Source organism: Pseudonaja textilis, chromosome 7 (genome assembly GCF_049901715.1).
Source record: "Pseudonaja textilis isolate UNSWEBS1 chromosome 7, rPseTex1.2, whole genome shotgun sequence".
NCBI lineage: Eukaryota > Metazoa > Chordata > Lepidosauria > Squamata > Elapidae > Pseudonaja > Pseudonaja textilis.
In genome coordinates, this window is record NC_141996.1 from 1,037,472 (window position 1) to 1,057,252 (window position 19,781).

General features: G+C 48.9%; 2 protein-coding genes across 6 annotated transcripts in view; both read right to left on the minus strand.

Annotated features, from left to right (window-relative positions):
• ANAPC15 (anaphase promoting complex subunit 15) overlaps positions 1 to 19,781 on the minus strand; it is a 416,731-nt gene that overhangs the window by 194,655 nt on the left and 202,295 nt on the right. The window lies entirely within an intron of this gene.
• CLPB (ClpB family mitochondrial disaggregase) overlaps positions 1 to 19,781 on the minus strand; it is an 83,672-nt gene that overhangs the window by 61,063 nt on the left and 2,828 nt on the right. For 4 of the 5 annotated variants that reach the window (XM_026722485.2, XM_087936884.1, XM_087936883.1 and 1 more), the window contains exons 3-4: positions 10,927 to 11,013; positions 3,202 to 3,305 (exon numbers count right to left, since the gene is read on the minus strand). In XM_026722485.2, coding sequence (XP_026578270.2) covers positions 3,202 to 3,305; positions 10,927 to 11,013 — 191 coding nt within the window. The remainder of the gene's footprint in view (positions 1 to 3,201; positions 3,306 to 10,926; positions 11,014 to 19,781) is intronic. The other variant, XM_087936882.1, reaches the window with a different exon arrangement.

Below are 19,781 nucleotides of genomic sequence, written 5' to 3' on the forward strand. Positions count from 1 at the left end.
TGCAGCAGGCGTGGCGGCGGCGGGGACGGGCGCTCGGCCTCCTCCCCGGCTTTATTTATGCCCCCCACAAAATAAAAATATTTACGCACAAAATATGCAAATCGTTAAAAAAAAAAAAATAGCTGCGGAAAACAAAGGCAGTTTTTCTCTCTTTCTCTCTCTTACCTCCCCACCTCTCTCTCTCTTCCTCTCCCTTTGAATGCAAGTGAATTTATTCTTTTTAATAAAACATGTCAAGCAAACAGATTAAAGGTGGCTTCCTGGGCGGAGGGAGGGGCTGCTGTTCCTACATTCTAGCTCTTCCTCTCTGCTTCCTCCCCCAACCCCCAACCCCGATCCAGAACGTCACGTTAATATATACGGGCTGAAAAAAGGGCCGGGAACCCAGGCAAAAATATTAACTTTATGGCGTGATGTATTTGGGGCTTAAATAAAATCTACCAAGATAGATTGACATCCTGTGGTCTGTGCTTAATAGTGCGGGGTGTGCTGTAAGAGGCCTGCTGACCGTGTGTTTGTGTGTGTGTGTGTGTGTGTGTGTTTGTGTCGCACACACACAATGGTTCTTGTGACTCAGGGAATTTCCTTCTTCTGGCAAATCTGATCTCCTGACCCTGACTTTAGCCTTTGTAGGCATTCCCCACCCCTCTATCTATCTATCTATCTATCTATCTATCTATCATCTATCAATCAATCTATCTATCTATCTTTTATCTTCTATCTATCCCTTTATTTCTGTATCACTCTCTCCCTCTCTCTATCCATCTATCTATCATCATCTATCATCTATCTATCTGTATTTATCTATCCCTACTATCTTCTTCTATCCCTTTATCTCTGTATCTATCTCTATCTATCTATCTATCTATCTATCTATCTATCTATCTATCTTTCTTTTGTCTATCCATATTTATCTATCTGTATCTATCTATCTATCTATCTATCTATCTATCTATCTTTCTTTTGTCTATCCATATTTATCTATCTGTATCTATCTATCTATCTATCTATCTATCTATCCCTCTTTCTCTCTCTCATCTCTTATCTTCTATCCCTTTATATCTCTCTCTCTATCCATCCATCTATCTATCTATCCATATTTATCTATCCGTATTTATCTATCCGTATGTATGTATGTATGTATCCATCCATCCATTATCTTCTATCCTTTTATCTCTGTATCTCTCTCTCCCTATCTATCTATCTATCTATCATCCATCTGTCTGTCTGTCTGTCTGTCTGTCTGTCTATCCACCCATCCATCCATCTACCTACCTACCTACCTACCTACCTACCTACCTACCTCTCTGTCTATCTACAGGTAGTCCTCGATTTACAACCAAAATTGATCCCAAAATGTATGTTAGGGGAGAAATTTGTGAAGCGAGTTTTACCCCATTTTATGACTTTTCTTGCCACACTTTGTTAAGTGAATCACTGCAGTTGCTAAGTGAGTCACATGGTTGTTAAGTGAAAACGGCTTCCTCATTGACACCGCTTGTCAGAAGGTCACAAAAGGGGATCTCGTGACCCCAGGACTCTGCGACCGTCAGGAACGCGAGCCAGTTGCCCAGGGTCGGAATTTTGCTCATGTGCAACAGCCGTTAAGTGTGAAAAATGGTCGCAAGTCACTTTTTTTCAGTGCTGCTGTAACTTTGAATGGTCACTAAGTGAACTGTTGTACACTGAGGACTACTTGTCTTTATTTATTTTTATCAACAAGAAAAACAAAACAGAAAAGCGAAAACCCAACACCTGACAAATGAGCAAAAAAGTAATTCTCCTTTATGGTGATTCTTGTGTACCAAAAAAAAAAAAAAAAAAGGGGGAAACCCCCAAAATGTCAAATAGATCTAACATTAAACACAGACAATCCATCCTGGCTGGATGCTGAAAAGTAAATACATATATATTAAAAAATAAAAAAAAACAGAAAGGTTTTCTTCCACTTACATATAAGGGGTCCACAAATTGTTACAAGCTTTCCTGTCTTTATTTAAGAAAAATACTATATTGAATAAACAAGTATTTCAGATGAGGAAGTCTGCCTGATAATCTAATTGACCCAACATCTAATTTCTTCTATATATATAAAAGCGAAATTACCCCTCACGCATCATCACAAAGTCTCCAGAACCGTAAAGCCTACAATCTTGAAATTCGGCCCGTATCTTCCTCTCGGCTTCTAGGGGCTCACTAAGAAAGGATTTTTCCAAATGACCCTCAGAGCATTTAGAGTATTTCCCGTATTATTATTATTATTATTATTATTATTATTATTATTATTATTATTATTATTATTATTATCATTATTATTATTATTATTAACGCGCTCTGATGCTAAAGAGTTCTACTCCCCCTCCCAGCCTGGAAAGAAATCCCTTCCAAATGCAAAACCCAAGCAGAGGAGTTTCACTTTCACAGCACCAAGCAGCTTTAGTACAGAACGGTTGAGCTAAGCCACGCCCAGGCTCCTTGCTGTCTCCTTCATGCTCACCCAGCAAATACTGCTTCAGTTTCCAAACAGCCCTCCACTCTCTCACACATTGACAGGACGCTAGCCAGATGAATACCCATGGATGCTGGTAGGCAGAGGCAGAATTCCCCTTCCCCCTCTTATTTTCCTCCCCAAAATACGGGTATCCAGCTAGTGATACTATCTATTATCTACCTACCTATCTATCTATCTATCTATCTATCTATCTATCTATCTATCTATCTATCTATCTATCTATCTATCTATCTCTATCCCTACTTATCTATCTATCTATCTATCTATCTATCTATCTATCTATCTATCTATCTATCTATCTATCTCTATCCCTACTTATCTATCTATCTATCTATCTATCTATCTATCTATCTATCTATCTATCTATCTATCTAGTCAACAGATTAGCGCAAACGTTTACACTCATTTTCAAACCCCTCGGTTAAAACCAGCAGTGATGGCTGCTGTCTGGGGAATTCTGGGAGTTGAAGTCCACAAGCCGTAAAGTCGCCATGGCTGGAGACCCCTAATCTAGAACATGGGTCCCTCTTGGTGAGATTTGGGCCACCAGGCCTTGGTTTGTGCTTGCAAATAAAAAGAGAGAGAGAACCCAGACGGAGACGCATTTAGGAAGACCGAGAGGAAGTCCTACGCTCCAGGGGATCCTGAGGTGGGGAGGAGACCTCTGAGCGCGGTGTGAGTTTGGTTACCTTCCAACGAATGGATGCCCTTCTCTTTGGCCGTCTGGTAGACGCTGCTGAACTCATCTCCCAGGTTGGGGTCGGCTCCCGCTGCCAGCAGCACCTTCACCACGCTGTGGGGGCAGAAGAGAAGAGAGGCTGAGGCCAGATGTGCGGAAGGCTGGAAAGGACTGGCGAGAAGGAAAGAAGGGGCGGAGGGAAGGAAGGAAGGAAGGAAGGAAGGAAGGAAGGAAGGAAGGAAGGAAGGAAGGAAGGAAGGAAGGAAGGAGAGTGAGAAAGAGAGGAAGGAAGGGAGAGAGGGAGAAAGGGAGGGAGTGGAAAAGAAAGAAAGGGGGAGAGAAGGAAGGGAGGGAAGGGAGAAAGGGAGGGAGGGAGGGAGAAAGGAAAAAAGGAGAGAGGGAGAGAAGGGAGGGGGAAGGAAGAAAGGGAGGGAGGAAGAGAAGGAAAGATGGATGGATGGACGGATGGATGAAAGGAAGGAAGGAGAGTGAGAAAGAGAGGAAGGGAGAAAGGGAGGGAGAGGAAAAGGAAGAAAGGGGGAGAGAAGGAAGGGAGGGAGGGAGAGAAGGAAGGGAGAAAGGGAGGGAGGGAGAAAGGAAAAAGGAGAGAGGGAGAGAAGGGAGGGGGAAGGAAGAAAGGGAGGGAGGAAGAGAAGGAAAGATGGATGGATGGATGAAAGGAAGGAAGGAGAGTGAGAAAGAGAGGAAGGAAGGGAGAGAGGGAGAAAGGGAGGGAGAGGAAAAGGAAGAAAGAGGGAGAGAAGGAAGCGGGGAAAGAAAAAAGGGTGGGAGGAAAGAAGGAAGGAAGGAAGGAAGGAAGGAAGGAAGGAAGGAAGGAAGGAAGGAAGGAAGGAAGGGGATAGGGAGGCAGCCACGTAGGCACTTGGTCCGATCCCCAGGAGGCAGTGAATTCTTGTCTTGTCTTAGATATGAAAGCCAGCTGTTGACTTTGGGCCTCTCTCTCAGTCAAGCCTACTTCACAGGGTTGTTGTTGGGAAATCAGGACGAGGAAGGAATTAGTTATTTCGCTGCCTTGAGTTGTTTATAGAAAAATCATAAAGGCAGGATATGAAATAAATAACAAATACATAATATAGTCACTTTTGACTGAAGTCCTTTGATACGAAGGGGGGTGGGGGGAACATAAGGCAGCCTTTTTTGAAGAGTAGAGTTTTTTGGCGTATTTTAAAACTGTTTCCTACAATCACCGGGAAAGATGTCTGGGTATTTTTAAGCAATTCCTGGTAACTATACTAGGAAAGCCAGGCCGATCCGTTTCCAGGGTGGCTTCATTTATTCAAGAGGGCAGCCGTTCTTGCCTTGTGGCTCTAATCCAGGGGTCCCCAAACTTGGCTCCTTTAAGACTGGTGGACTTCAACTCCCAGAACTCCCCAGCCTGCCATGTCTGTTTCTTTTTCCTCTTAACCTCCTAAAGTGGAGAGAGATTGCAGAGGAAGGGGTTACAAGCACGGGTGGGATTCTACCCAGAATCTACCTAGAACCAGTTGTTAACCTTCTGAGCAGTTCGGAGAACCGGTGGCTAGAGGAAATTACAGGGCTAATCCTGTAAGGAAGGCAGGAAGGAAACATTCTGATGTTGCTTACAGAAACTGCCTCTCCGTTGACCCTTATTGCATTCTTGGCAGGACTAGACTTCCTGTCTCAGGAACCTCTCTGGAGTTTTTTCCTCCTTTGCTGGTACTTTGCTTGTGTGGAGTGACCATTCAAAGTTACGATGGCACTGAAAAAAAGTGACTTATGACCGTTTTTCACACTTACGACTGTTGCAGCATCCCCACAGTCACAAGAGGCCAGGTGAGGAGATGCGTGGCTCGATGTGAGGGATGTTGAGTTGGCCGCGCCCAGCCAGTCACATGACCACCAAGCCATGCCCACCCAGTCACATGACAACCAAGCCACGCCCACCACCTAAGCCACGCCCACAGAACCGGTTGTTAAAACATTTGAATCCTACCCGTGATTATAAGAGAGCAAGCTATGCTGGAAATGGAGAATTCTGGGAGCTGAAGGCCACACGTCTTAAAGTGGCCAAGTTTGGGGACCCCTGCTCTAACCCAAGGGAGGAGGAAGAGGAGGCATTCCGCCACTCCCTAGTTCTGCAGATCGGTTCCTGTCCAGTGGATCCGGCTCACTTCCATGGAGATGGCCAGAACCAGCTGACTCCCGTCCTCCTGGCCCCGCTGCCCTCCAAGCAACTGCCCCGACCGAGGGCCAGGCCGAATCCTTCCCGTTTTTCAGCGCCAGCCAGCCTGGCATTTGAAGGACGGCAGGTATTTGAGGGCGCCTGTCCCAATGATGCAGGGAGCCAAAAAACAGAGCCCAGCTTGCAGGGGGAATGAGCCTTGGCCAAGCTGGGCGGGGAGTGGCGCAGTCCTGGCGTCTCGACTGCATTGACGTGCAGGCCCAGAACCCAGGGGGTACCGGGAGGGGGCTCGCAAGAGGAGGAGGAGGAGGAGGAGGAGGAGGAGGAGGAGGAGGAGGAGGAGGAGGAGGAAGGAACGGTAAAGAAACCAAAGGTTTGCAACCGAGGCTGAAGGACCTAAAAGGGAAACCAGTGGGAGTGCCTTTCATGGAGGAATTTCAAGCAAACGGAAAGGAAAGAAATATTATAAGACACGTCTTTTGTTTCTGAAATGGAGGGCATTTTCCACTGCTCAGAAGAGAAGGGTCCAAGTACAGTCTCTCTCTCTCCCTCTCTCTATCTATCTATCCATCCATCTAGCTCTCTATCAGTTTTCTACTCTATCTCTCTCTCTCTCCATCTATCTATCATTTACCTACCTACCTAGCTCTCTCTATATCATTTATCTAGTCTTTCTTTCTTTCCCTATCATTTATCTATATCTACCTAACCTACCTACCTCTCGTTTACCTACACACACTCTCTCTCTCTCCATCTATCATTTACCTACTGTATCTCTCTCTCTGTCGTCTATCATATCTCTCTCTCTCTCTTTCTCCCCCCTCTCCATCTATCCATCCATCTAGCTCTCTATCAATTATCTGCAGTCTCTCTCTCTTTCTCTATCATTTATCTACTGTATCTCTCTCTCTCTTTCTCTCTCCCTCTCTCCATCTACCTACCTACCTATCTCTCTATATATCATTTATCTAGTCTCTTTCCCCATCTATCATTTATCTATATCTACCTACCTACCTACCTACATACCTCCTCGTTTACCTACAGTCTCTCTCTCTCTCTTTCTCTCCATCTATCATATACCTACTGTATCTCTCTCTCTGTCATCTATTATATCTCTCTCTCTCCCTCCCTCTCTCTCTGGAAGCCAGATTCACTTAACAACCATGTTGCTAACTTAAACGGCTGCAGTGATTCGCTTAACAACCGTGGCAAGAAAGGCCGTAAAACAGAGCCAAAACTCATTTAACAACCACCTCTCTTAGCAACGTGCTAATAGCAATTGCGGTGGTAAGGCGAGGACTGCCTGGAGGCCCAGGGTGTTCTCGTAGTTCCTGTGGAGTAGGTGACCGATCCTTGCAGGGCGCCCTCTGTGGGGGTGGGAAGAGGGGGACTCAGCCTGGGCAGGTGCGCCCTAAACCGAGCGGCTCTTGCAAGAGGCGTCCTTCGTCATTTCGAGCTGGCAGGGGGGGAGGGTGCAGCCTCCCCAGCTCCAGCACTGCTTGTGCGTTGCCTCTCCCAATCAGGCCTCTAATTTGCTGATCAGGCCTTAATTGCATTAGCCCACAAAGGCCCTCATCTGCAGGCACAGCAATCTGCCCTGACCCCAGAGGGCAGCCTTTAACTAAAGTTCACCAGGCAGTTAAATCAATGACAGTAAGTGCTTTTTGCTGCGAGGGGGGTGGGTGGGCGATGCTTGCAAGGAAGCTCTGCGTGCGTGTGTGTGTGTGTGTTGTGGAGGGACGGAGGGGGGGGCGGCATGCCAGCTGCTGAGGGAGCCCCCCGGGGAAGGTGAACCCCCCGGCTGGAGGAGCTTAACAAAAGCAGGCAGATAATTACGTATCAATTATTAGATCGGATCCAAGTCGACCTTCTTTTGCTCTTGGGCTGCGCCCCCCCTGCCCCCTCCAACCTGTCAGAATGCCCGTCATCTGCTCAAGCCAGAAGCCCCCCTGGCACCTTAGCAGGATGGGGGGGGGGGGGAGAGCCTGTCTCGGCACAGGTGCTCCTTGACTCACAACAGGTCATTTAGTGACCATTCAAAGTTACAAGGGTGCTGCGGGGAAAAAAATGGCTAAAACCTACAAAGACGGATGCCTTCTCCCTCATCCAGACTGTCCCAAAGGTGCTTTTTTTCCCAAGAGTTTCTTTGTTTTTCTTTATATGTATGTATGTATGTATGTATGTATGTATGTATGTATGTATGTATTTTATTCAGCTTTTAAAATATATGAACAAAGCTGAATACCATACATATAAATACCCACCAAAACATAAGAAAACATATATTTTATATATATATTTATACATAAACATACATTATATATATATATATGTATGTATGTATGTATGTATGTATATTTTTAAAGTTGTAGCGATGGTTAATCTGTGCTTCTCAAGAGTGCCTGACTCACAGATGAACACAATACAGAAGCCCGATGATGGCAGATGAAATTCTGCTGAAATGTCGCTACAACTTTAAAAGCACAACTACTATGACGTGGGAAAATACCCGAGCAAAGCTGAATGCCGTACATGTAAGTACCCACGAAAACTTAAGAAAGTAAGTGTAGGTGTGTGTGTGTGTACACACACACACACACACACACATATATATATATATATATACACACACATCTTTTTTTTAGTGAACAGCATGACTGCAGGTTTTCACATTTCCATACAAACATGACCTTAATTGCACATTCGTCTTTCACAGATAGTTTCACATCCTATCATTTCTTTACATATTTTCTATTAATTTTCTCAAGCCCTTTTCTCAAAGTTACGTTGTATATTTTCTGCTCATTTCTTAACCTATTTCTTTTAAGAGTTCCTTTGTTCTTCCTTGAAGGTGTCTCGCTTCTCATCCCAGAAGCTCCTTCCGCTCTGCCGGGAAGACCGATCCCTCCCTTCTCCACCATCCAGCCAGAGCTGAAGGGGCTTCTGGGATGACGAGGAGGAGAAGGAGAAGGAGAAGTCCTTTTGGAAGAAGGCCCTTTGGGACTTACGACGAAAGGTTACAGGAATTGGGGGTGCCTGGGTTTAATGAAAAGAAGGACTGGGGGAGACACGAGAGCGTCTTCCAGTATTTGAGGGGCTGACCCAAAGAATAAGAGGGGGGCTCAATCTATTCTCCAAAGCCCCTGAAGAGGCAGGACAAGAAGCAACGGAGGGAAACTCACCGAGGAGAGAAGCCACCTGGAACTAAGGAGAAACTTCCTAAAAGGAGGACAATCAGCCAGTGGAACTACTTGCCACCAGAAGTTGTAAATGCTCCATCCCTGGAGATTTTTAAGAAGAGAGTGGACAGTCGCTGGGCTGAAACAATTGTCTCCTTTGTGAGCAGGGGGTTGGAGTAGATGACCTTGGAGGTCCTCTTCCGGTGTTCTGTTATTGGGTAGGTCTAGTTGGATGAAAAGAAGGACCGGGGTGACATGATATCTGCTCTTCCAATATTTGAGGAGCTGTCCCAGAGAAGTGGGGGTCAAACTATTCTCCAAATACACCCGAAGGCAGGACAAGAAGCAACGGATGGAAACTAACCAAGGAGTAGAAACCACCTGGAATTAAAGAGAAACTTCCTAAGAGGGAGGACAATCGACCAGTGGAACTACTTGCTTCCAGAAGTTGTGGGTGCTCTTTTAAGGAGAGACTGGACAGCCACTTGTCTGGAATGGTATAGGGTCCCCTGCCTGAGCAGGGGGTTGGACTAGAAGACCTTCAAGGTCCCTTCCGGCTCTATTCTGAGCTGAATTGAATTGGATATATCTAATCTAGTGAAAAAAAGGACTACAGGTGACATGATAGCAGGGTTCCCATATCTCAGGGGCTGCCCCAAAGAAGAGGGAGTCAAGCTATTCTCCGAAGCCCCTGAAGAGGCAGGAGAAGAAGCAACGGATGGAAACTAACCAAGGAGTAGAAGCAACTTGGAATGAAGGAGGAATTTCCTGACAGGGAGGACAATTAACCAGTGGAACTGCCTGCCACCAGAAACTGTGAATGCTCCAGCACTGGAGGTTTTCCAGAAGAGACCGGACAGCCGTGGAATGGTTGAAATGGTATAGGGCCTCCTGTCTGAACAGGGGGTGGGATAGAGGACCCCTGAAGTCCCTCCCAACCGTTGTCATTCTGATAGAACGTTTGTTTACCGCAGATCTTGTCCACCTTGGCTGAACCAGGCAGAAGGGAGAGGCTGGGGGAATAATATCCCTCCAGGGTTAAAACGGTGTGAGAGAGAGAGAGACAGAGAGAAAGCTAGGAAGGAAGGCCATCTGGGACGAACCGCTGTAGCATGAACGGCCTTTCTCCTTCTCCCAAAACCTCGTTCCACCCCGCTGGTCCCTCGGTATGGTCAACAACGGTCACACTCTACTGCTGACCATTGTCCCTCGGTTAAGAAGAGTGGGGGGGGGAATGGGGCTGCTAAACCCACCCTTGCACAGCCGTGTCAATAAGAGGAACCTGTGGCTGTGAGGACATCAAAGTTAAACCCACAGATTCAAGGCCTCTCGGGCCCCGTCCTGAGGCCGGCCCTGCAGAGGTGCTGATCTCCAGCTTGTCTTCGGCGCCCATCAAAGTTGCCGCCACACACGAACTCGGCACACGGATACGCAGCGTCGTCGCCCGAGAGCGGATATTCAGCCTTTGTCTGCCTGTTTAATACCAATGTTTTCCCAAAACATTAAGCCTCCTCCCCCTTTTTTGGGGAGGGGGGAGGGGAAAGGGGGGGAGCTTATGAACTTGCGACTAAGTCAAGCGCCCCGGAGAGGTTGTGGCATCAAAGCTGCTACCAACCGGCCGTCCCGCGTTCCCCCAAAATTGGATTTCTTTCTCCCTCTTTGCCTTTTTGTCTTTCAATAAAAAGTTAATTGAATTTAGTTGTGGACCAAGGGCTTTGTGTGAAGAGCTGCCCTGAAAAGGGGGGGTGGGTGATGGTCTTGGGAACTTATGGGGTGTGAGGGCACAGGCCGGGGAGGAATAAAGAGAGAGAGAGAGAGAAAGAAATGGAAGAGAATATCTGTAGCTCGGGGTTGAAGCCAGAGAGTCCCTGGTGTTCTTGAAGTTTGGTGGTTTCTTTGCAGATGTTTCACGACCCAACTAGGGAACATCATCAGTATAACGGGAGTGTGGAGCGTGCTCCTGGTTTATATACAGTAGCTTGCCCTGCCAATAGTGTGATTTTTCCCCCTGGCAGTTGCCAAGCCTCCAAATTTTTAATCCCATGATGATGAGGATGCTGCAACAGTCATAAGTGTGAGGCCTGGTCACATATGCCTCTTTTCTTCAGTGCTCTTGTAACTTTGAAGGTCACTAAAAAAAATGGTTTTAAAGCAAGGACTTCGAAAACCTGAAATTGTTTGGCTTGGCTAGTCTGGAATTCTTGCCAGAGAGTTTCTTTCGAACGCAATTTCAGTCCCAACCCAGGGTGTCCTTTAACTCCTCATAAAAGACAATTTTCAGCAGAATGTGGTGGGGTTTTTTGGGGGGTCTGTGAACTTTCTTTCGCTTCTGCTCACATTGGTGTGAATTTTGGAGACGGTTCATTTAGTTCCAATATTTTTAATTCTTTACCTGGAGTTTCTGTTTATCGCTGCTACCATCAGAGCAGTCCAGCCAAGCTTATGTCGGGTATTCACGCTGACGCCTTCTTGCAACAACCTGAGGAGACAAATAGTGCGTGTTTTTAGCCCCTAAGAAAATGGCCTGGGAACAGCGGAGTCGCTACAAGCCTCACAGAAGGGAATATTTGTAGCCCAGGATCGAAACCGCGGTGTTATTGGTGCTCCCTGAGTTTGGCTATTGCTGTTGTTTTTTGCAGATCTTTCATTACCCAAGGAAAGGAGGACGGGGGAGATTGCGAAGGGGAAGAGGAGGAGGAGGAAGAGGAAGAGGAGGAGGACTGAGGGGTCCTGGGTGCTCTCTCTGCTTGGTGGTTTCCTTGCAGGCGTCTCATGACCCAAATAGGTCATATCATCATTGCTGGAAGGGAGTGGGGTTTGAAGAGAGGAAGAGGAGGAGGAGGGCGGTTGTGGCGGGCTCCTTCCCTGAGCTTAGTTCTTTTCTTACGGACATTTCATTACCCAACTAGGTAACATCATCAGTGCTGTAAGAGCTCCTTGGTTATGTACATGGGTACCCACCAACGCTGACAGGGCAAGCTGCTTGTATATAAACAGAGGTCAAACCCCTCTCCCTTCTAGCACTGATGAGGTTGCCCAGTTGGGTCATGATGATGTTTGCAAGAAACGCCCCCCCAGCTCAAGGACCCCACATGACAAGCGTCCTATTTTGTCTGGGGGCTCTGGAACAGCAGGATCTGCCGCAGCGCCTCCTGTTTATCCAGAGCAGGGAAAAATTGGTGTAGGGTCTCCTGCCGGGAGGGGTTGGACTAGATGACCTACATGGTCCCTTCCAACTCTGTTCATCTGTTTACATTGTCAGGGCTGGCCTGGGCTCACCCAAACCCGGAAGTAAACACCTTGATGTGGGTCCCAAGGCAGCCCAGGTGCGCAGGTCCTGAAATTCAGTCCTGCAACCATGGGTTGGGGAAGAAACTACTCTGGCGACCTAGAGGTGGAGCTCTCGCCTCCCAATCAGGAGGCAGCGAGTTCGATCCTAAGTAAAGGCCAATATTTGGAAGAGACTCTCTCCTGCTGGAGCAGGGGGTTGGACTAGATGACCTCCGAGGTCCCTTCCAACTCTTGTTATTCTATGTCTACATTGTAAGAACTTTGAATCAGGTCGTAAGTACATGCTTGGATGCAAGTCCTGGCTGGGGAATTCTGGGAGCTGAAGTCCACTGGTCTTAAAGTGGCCAAGGTTGGAGACCTCTTGAAGTCGCGTCCATTGTCTACAACAAGGGCCTCCAACCTTGGCTGCTTCAAGATCTGTGGACTTCCAACTCCCAGAATTCCTGAGCTAACATGGATGGAGGAGGAATTCTGGGAGTTGAAGTTCACAAGTCTTAAAGCTGTCAAGTTTGAAGACCCCTGATCTGATCCATCCATCCATCCCCATCCATCTCTCTTCTATCATCTATCTCATCCATCTATCCATTTATCCATCCAGCTACCTACCTACCATCCTTCTATGATCTCTCCTTCTCTCCTATCTACCATCCATCCATCCATCCACTTATCTACCATCTTTCTATCATCTCTCCTTCTCTCCTATCCATCATCCACCCATCTCTCTCTTGTGTCATCTCTACCATCCATCCATCCATCCATCCAATTCAGGGGTCACCTTTGCTGGCTGGGGAATTCTGGGAGTTGGAAGTCCACAGGTCTTAAAGTGGCCACAGTTGGAGACCTCTTGAAGTTGCGTCCATTGTCTACAACAAGGGCCTCCAACCTTGGCTGCTTCGAGATCTGTGGACTTCCAACTCCCAGAATTCTTGAGCTAACATGGCTGGAGGAGGAATTCTGGGAGTTGAAGTTCACAAGTCTTAAAGCTGTCAAGCTTGAAGACCCCTGATCTGATCCATCCATCTATCTATCCATCCATCATCCATCCATCTCTCTTCTATCATCTATCTCATCCATTATCCATTTATCCATCCAGCTACCTACCTACCATCTTTCAATGATCTCTCCTTCTCTCCTACCTACCATCCATCCATCCACCTCTCTCTTGTATCATCTCTACCATCCATCCATCCAATTCAGGGGTCACCTTTGCTGGCTGGGGAATTCTGGGAGTTGGAAGTCCACAGGTCTTAAGGTGGCCACGGTTGGAGACCCCTGGTCTACAAGACAGCACAGGATGTCAACGAGGCAGATGGTTGTGTTTACAGCAGCAACAAGAGATTGAGGACGCAGTTCCGTGGAATCCACACCAACAGCTGCATTTGGGGAGGGGGGTTCCCTCCGGATCCCCCACCAGCTAATTGCTCCTTATCGTATTACATCGCCCAGAGGGTTACTTTCTTGGGGGGGCGGGGGGGGGGGCTGAGTCCATAGCAGGGACCATTTGCAGCTTTGCCATTCCAGTCTGGCTCAGCAGGTGAAACAGGCTCAAGCAGGGGCTCAGAAAGACCCTCCCCCCAAGAGAGCTGCTTCCAGTCTGCGCTGGCAGCCTGGCTGCTGTTTTCCCTTGGACGCCAAGCATACGAAAGACTCAAAAGAGCCCCGTTTTCTTGGAAAGTCAGCCGTCGGCTCTGAGTCCTGCGCTAGGCAACCTATCAAACCTTCCGTTTTCCAAACAGAGAGCGAGCCTGCCTTCTCCTCGCAGCCGGTCCTTGACTCAAAACTGCTCATTTAGGGGCAGTGATGGCACATGCGCGCACCTCCCAGCTGATTTCTGGCCCATTTGAGGCCGTTTTCATCCTCCCGGAGGCTCGAGGGAGGCCTCTGCAGCTTTTGCAGGCCGAAAAACAGGCCCGTTTGGGCACTTCTGGTATTTCCGGAAGGCCCTTTTTTCAGCCTCCGCAGGCTGCAGAGGCTTCTTCCCCCGAGCCTCCGGGAGGGCGAAAACGGCCTCAAATGGGCCGGTATTCAGCTGGGAAGAGGAGCGTGCATGAGCAGTGCAGGTCAGTTTGGCTGGGGCTCGCGTGCCCACATAAACGGCTCTGCATGCCACCTGTGGCATGCGTGCCGTAGGGTGCCGTCACGGATTTAGGGAGTTCTCAATGTTACAACAGTACAGGTAGTCCTCGACTGGTAGCAGTTCGTTTAGTGACCGTTCCAGGGTGCAAGGGCACTAAAAAAAAAGGTGACGTATGACTATTGTTTCACAGCTATGACCCTTGCCGCATCTCTCATGGCCACGGGATCCAAACGGAGACGCTTGGCAACTGGTTCATACTTATGACCGTGGCTGCATCCCAAGGTCAGGCGATCCCCTTTTGCGACCTTCTGACAAGCAGATTCACTACACAGCTATTTTACTAACTTAATAACGGCAGCGACTCACTTAACAATGGTGGCAAGGAAGGTCATGATACGGGGCAAGGCTCACTTAACAATGGTTTCACTCAGCCACAGAAATTCTGGGCTCAGTGATGGTCGTAAGTCAGGGACTATCTGTCTTTGATTTCTAGACACTTCTAACATGAGCAAAAGGATCGTTTTCTGCATCTATTTTCACTCGTGGGCTCCTGCAACCCTGATCCCTATCGCTGGACTACTTTAATAACGGTTGTTAAGTCAAAGAGAATCACTTGGGTTTAATCGTATGCTATAAGTCTGAAAGTTTCAGTGCATATTCTGGTTTTTACTTTTTTTTTTGCTTTGGTTTAAAAACAACATTTGTTTTATTTGCGATTGTTAAAAAGATGTAAACAAAACGAATCTGAATAATATCGCGGGGATAAATCACATTTGGAGTACGCAAAGTATGAAAACGACCAATTTCACTGCTCTCATAAACAGCATGCTTCATATTTCAAGGAGAGAGAGGGGTGGGGGGGTCTTGAAATATTTCGAAAGCCTCTTCGGTTCCCAGTGATTCATAAACGCATTTCTCTGCCTTCCGTAAAGCCTGCCGGAGGAGCAAATTCTGGTTTTTCCTCCCAGGCTTGCAAAATTTAGCTGCGCAGCAAGTGCAGCCGCCTCATAAATGAAGAAATACAGAGGAATGTTGATAAATCGGAGAACGGGGAAGGACCACAGACACAGTGCCGTCCTCCTCCCACACCGGAGCGGGAACCTCACGTCCAGGGATCCCTGCTCACTATACTTAGGTCCTCCAAGAGAGGGTTGGCTCCGCCGTCTCTAACCAGAGAAGCATGGATGGACACCAGACAAGCAGAAAACAAATATCCTGATGAAGGAACAATAGAGGGGAAAAAAAAACCATATCCCAACAAAATGGCAGGTACTACTGTACATAAACAGAGAGCAAACCCCCTCCCTTCTAGCCGTGATGGTGTTCCCTAATTGGGCAATGAAACATCTGCAAGAAAAGATCCAAGCTCAGAGAGCACCACTGTCCTCCTGTTCCTCCTCCTCCTCTTCTTCCTTCACTCTGCAAAATCCCCTCCCTTCCAGTACTGACGATGTTCCCTGGTCAGGTCGTGAAACGTCTGCAAGAAAACCGCTAAGCTCGTCGACTCCAGAGACCTCCTCTTCCTCCTCCACCAAGGACCACACATTTCTTCTCCTTTCCTTTTTCTTCCTCTCCCCAACACTCCCTCTCTTCTAATACTGATGCTGTTCCCTAGTTGGGTCAAGAAACATCTGCAAGGAAACTGCTACACTCAGAGAGCACCAAGGGCCTCACAGTCCTCTTCCTCCTCTCCACAAACCCCGCTCCCTCCTAGCACGGATGATGTTCCCCAGCTTGGGCCATGAAACATCTGCAAAGAAACCACCCAGTTCAGAGAGCACCAAGGACCCCACAGTTCTCCTCCTCCTCTTCCTCTCCTTTCTTTCTCTTTCTCTTTCTCATTCCTTCCTCCTCCTCCTCCTCCTCCTCCTCTCCACAAACCCCACTCCTACTAACACTGAGGATGTTCCCTAGTTGGATCATGGAACATCTGCAAGAAAACCAACCAAACTCAGAGAGCATCCAGGACCCCACAGTCGTCATAGTCCTCCTCCTCCCTCCTAGCAATGATGATATTACCTAGTTGGGTCATGAGACATTGCAAGAAAACTACCCAGCTCAGAGAGCACCAAGGACCCCACAGCCATTCTCCTCCTCCTCCTCGTCTTCCTCCTCCTCCTCTCCACAAACCCCGCTCTCTCCCAGCACTGAGGACGTTCCCCAGCTTGGCCCATGAAACATCTGCAAAGAAACCACCCAGTTCAGAGAGCACCAAAGACCCCCCCAGTTCAACCCTGAGCTACAAATAGGATCTTTTATTTTAAGGTTCCTCAACCTGCTTGGAAGGAAAAGAGGAAAAGGATGCTTCAATTACAGCGACTACGAATGCACCACCGAGGCTCTTAAGAGGCCAGGCTGGGGTCAGGTCTTTCTGAACAGAATCTATCCCCAGTTGCTAAGGCACAACACATCAACCTGTGATGCTCACTCAGCAATGATGCCATAAATCAGGGGGTCTCCAACCTTGGCAACTTTAAGCCGGAAAGACTTCAACTCCCAGAATTCCCCAGCCAGCAAAGCTGGCTGGGGAATTCTGAGTGTTGGAGTCTTTCCGGATTAAAGTTGCCAAGGTTGGAGAGCCCTGCCATAAATTCTCAACCTGCTGCTCTCTGGGGATTTTGGGCTGGAGTTCCCACCGGTCTAATTTAGGATTATGGGAAGTGAAGTCCACTTTCTCTGGAGGGCAACGGGTTGAGCTAGGTTGCTCGGCAGTTCGAAGATGATCTGGGAAAAAAAAAAACCCACAGCTCCAGCGAGCAGCGTAATGCGTGCTGCTTGATGGTTCAATTATAGGTGGGGTGGCGGCGGTCTTTTTTTAAAATAAAATAAAAATAAAAATAAAAACCAGCCTGTTGAGGCGGAGCGGCTGAGCATCTCTGTGAAAGGACCGCATTTTATGTCCGGAGGATTCATGATGGCCGTTAATATATTCCCTGTCCGATTTAATCACGACCGATCGATAAAGGGACGGACGGCGCTCAGCTCCTAGACGGATGTTATTTACCAGCAAGGACAATTTTTTTATTGCTAATTAAATATTATTCTCCGGTCAACCTCGGCGGGTGTTCCGCCCGCAATTTCCAAGGGAAGGATGCCCAAGGAATTGGGGGGGGGGGGAACCGCACCCCCGAAGAGGCGTAAACTCCAGGCCAGGTTTCCCTCTCCCAACCTGGAGCCACACAGAACGAATGCAGCTCCCTGAATGGCTAACTAAAATAACCACAAAGCCTGCAAAGTCTGTGAGCTGCATCCCCCGAACCTCTCGTTACGGAGAGCCGTCCTACGGCAGGGGGGGGTCCCCAAGCTCGGCAACTTTAAGACGGGTGGACTTCAGTTCCCAGGGTTCCTCCGTTCCTAGAGCGAAGGTCCTGCGGGAGAATATTGAGTGACTCTTGACAGTCTCTGCTGCCATCTAGTCACCACTTGGATGCAACCAAGGGGAAGAGGCACCAGGTAGCGGGGGCTGTAGGGGCGGAGGCGGAGGCCGGTTCAGCCGCCCATCTCCATCCCACCAGGATGGGACAATTTCACACACACACACACACACATCAGGAAGAAACCAGGTCCTTGGTGCTTTCTGAGCTCGTTTCCTTGCAGACGTTTCACGACCCAACTAGGGATCATCATCACACATGCTAGAAGGGAGGGGAGTTTGATCCCTGTTTACGTAGCTTGCCCTGTTGGTGTCTGTAGAAATGTACCGTGGATTTAGACCAGGCCAACAACCAAGCTGTAAACGACCAACTCATGTAAACAGCCTAATGAAAGGACTCCCAAGAACACTCCCAGGGGAAGCCCCCAGGGTATAAAATGAGAGTAAACCCCGTCCCCTTCTAGCACTGATGAGGTTGCCTAGCTGCGTCACGAAACGTCTGCAAGGAAACCACCCAGCTCAGAGAGCACCAAGGACCCCACAGTTTCAACCTTGTGCTTCAAATAGTCTCTCTTCCTCCTTCCATTTGCCTCCACTAGGGTTTTGGGTGGGGTATCAAAAAACCCCACCCCCTGAGAGGGCCCCAGGAGGCAGTCCTCCTCCTCTCACCCTGACTTGAGTTGGGTTTATGAAACATGTGGAAGCCAACCCCTAGGCTCCCAGAGCCCCAAGGACCCCACAGTCCTCCTCCTCGTCCACTCCACAAGCCCACTTCCCTCCTAGCACTGAAGATGTTGCCGAGTTGGGTCACGAAACGTCTGCGAGAAAACCACCAGCAAAACCACCGAGCTCGGAGAGCGCCGAGGAGCCCGAGCTACGAAGATTCTCCTCCCTCGTGGTCAGCAGAGGCGCCTGCCTGCACCAGGAGTAGGCGGAAGGAAGAGCCCCACGCGAGGGCTCCCCTTACAGATCCTCCCCTCGCAGGAATCGGGGGCGGCTCCCTTCCCCACCTGCACCAGCCACCACCTGATCCAAAGGCCTTCGGATGGGGCGGGTGTCCCCCCACGCCCCGTAGCAGCATTCCGGATGTGTTTGGGCTCTTCAGCAGTCCCCCCGCCCACCCCCCGGCCCTGCAAAGGCAGATGACCCTGAGACCTCCCCGGGCATCCCCCCCACCCACCCCAGGCCCCCCGCCCAAGACATATGGAGCCTCTATTCAGAGTTCTGGCTGAGTGACTCCGGGAGCCGTGGCTTGAAAGCCCAAGCCCAAAGGGCATGTTTGACTTTCTGCTCAGGGCTGCTAGCCAAGCGCTTCACCCGCCCGGCAGGTGAGGGGAGAGGAGGAGGAGAAGGAACAGCAAACTTGAACTCCGGAGCCCGAACAAAGAACGCTCCTCTTGGGAGGTGGGCAGATCCCATTTCTTCTCCCCCCTCCCTGGGTTACGGTTCCCCAGCCGGGCCGGGCTGAAGAACCCCCGTCTCTGCCGCAAAGAGCCTCTGCAAGGAAGCGGGGCCCGGCCTCGCCCCGCCAACTGCCCAAGCGGGGAGAGGTCCAAGGGCCCCTCGTCCAGCCCCAGCCAGCACCTCCAGGGCCGCCAAAACCGGGCCAGACGGCGTTCTACGGAGAGCGAAGGCTCCAAAACCGAGGCTTCCACAAAGACGGTTGAAATGGAATCTAGGCCTCTGAGATGAGGGACAGTCGGGTCTGGTGATTGAGGGTGCTGGCCTGGGAACCAGGACACAGGGAGTTCTAGTCCTGCCTTGGGCGTGAAAGCTGGCTAGGTGATTTGGGGCCAGTCTCTCCGTCCCAGCCCAACCAACGTCAGAGTTGTTGTTGTGGGGAGGAGGAGGAGGAGGAGGAGGAGGAGGAGGAGGAGGAGGAGGAGATGATTCCGGATGCTCTCTGAGCTTGGTGTTTTCTTGCAAACATTTCATGACCCAATGAGGGAACATCATCAGTGCTAGAAAGGGTTTGTGGAGAGGAGGAGGAAGGAGGAAGGAGTATTAGATACCTTACTTATCGATTTAAGAGAATTTATATGGCTGTTCAACTCACTCGATAACTCCAGGGGGCTTACAAATATACGTCTGCCACCTTGAGTTAAGCTTTGTAAAAATAATAAAAGCAGGAAACAAATAAATACATAAAAACGCCAGGGTCAAAACGTGTCTATTTTTCAGGATGCTAGAAATACTGAACAGAAATACTAAACTTTTTCTTCCCCAAGCACCAGAGGGGCCTTGATCCGGAGGGAGCTCTGCCTACAGCCTGGAGTTCGATCCTGACTGGCTCAAGGCTGACTCAGCCTTCTGTCCTTCCGAGGTGGGTAAAATGAGGACCCAGATTGTTGAGGGCAAGAGGCTGGCTCTGCAAACCGCTTAGAGGGGGCTGTAAAGCACTATAAAGCGGTACATAAGTCTAAGTGCTTTTGCTATTAAACCTTTGCTATTGCTGTCTATTTATATCTACCTACCTACCTACCTACCTACCTACCTAGCAATATCT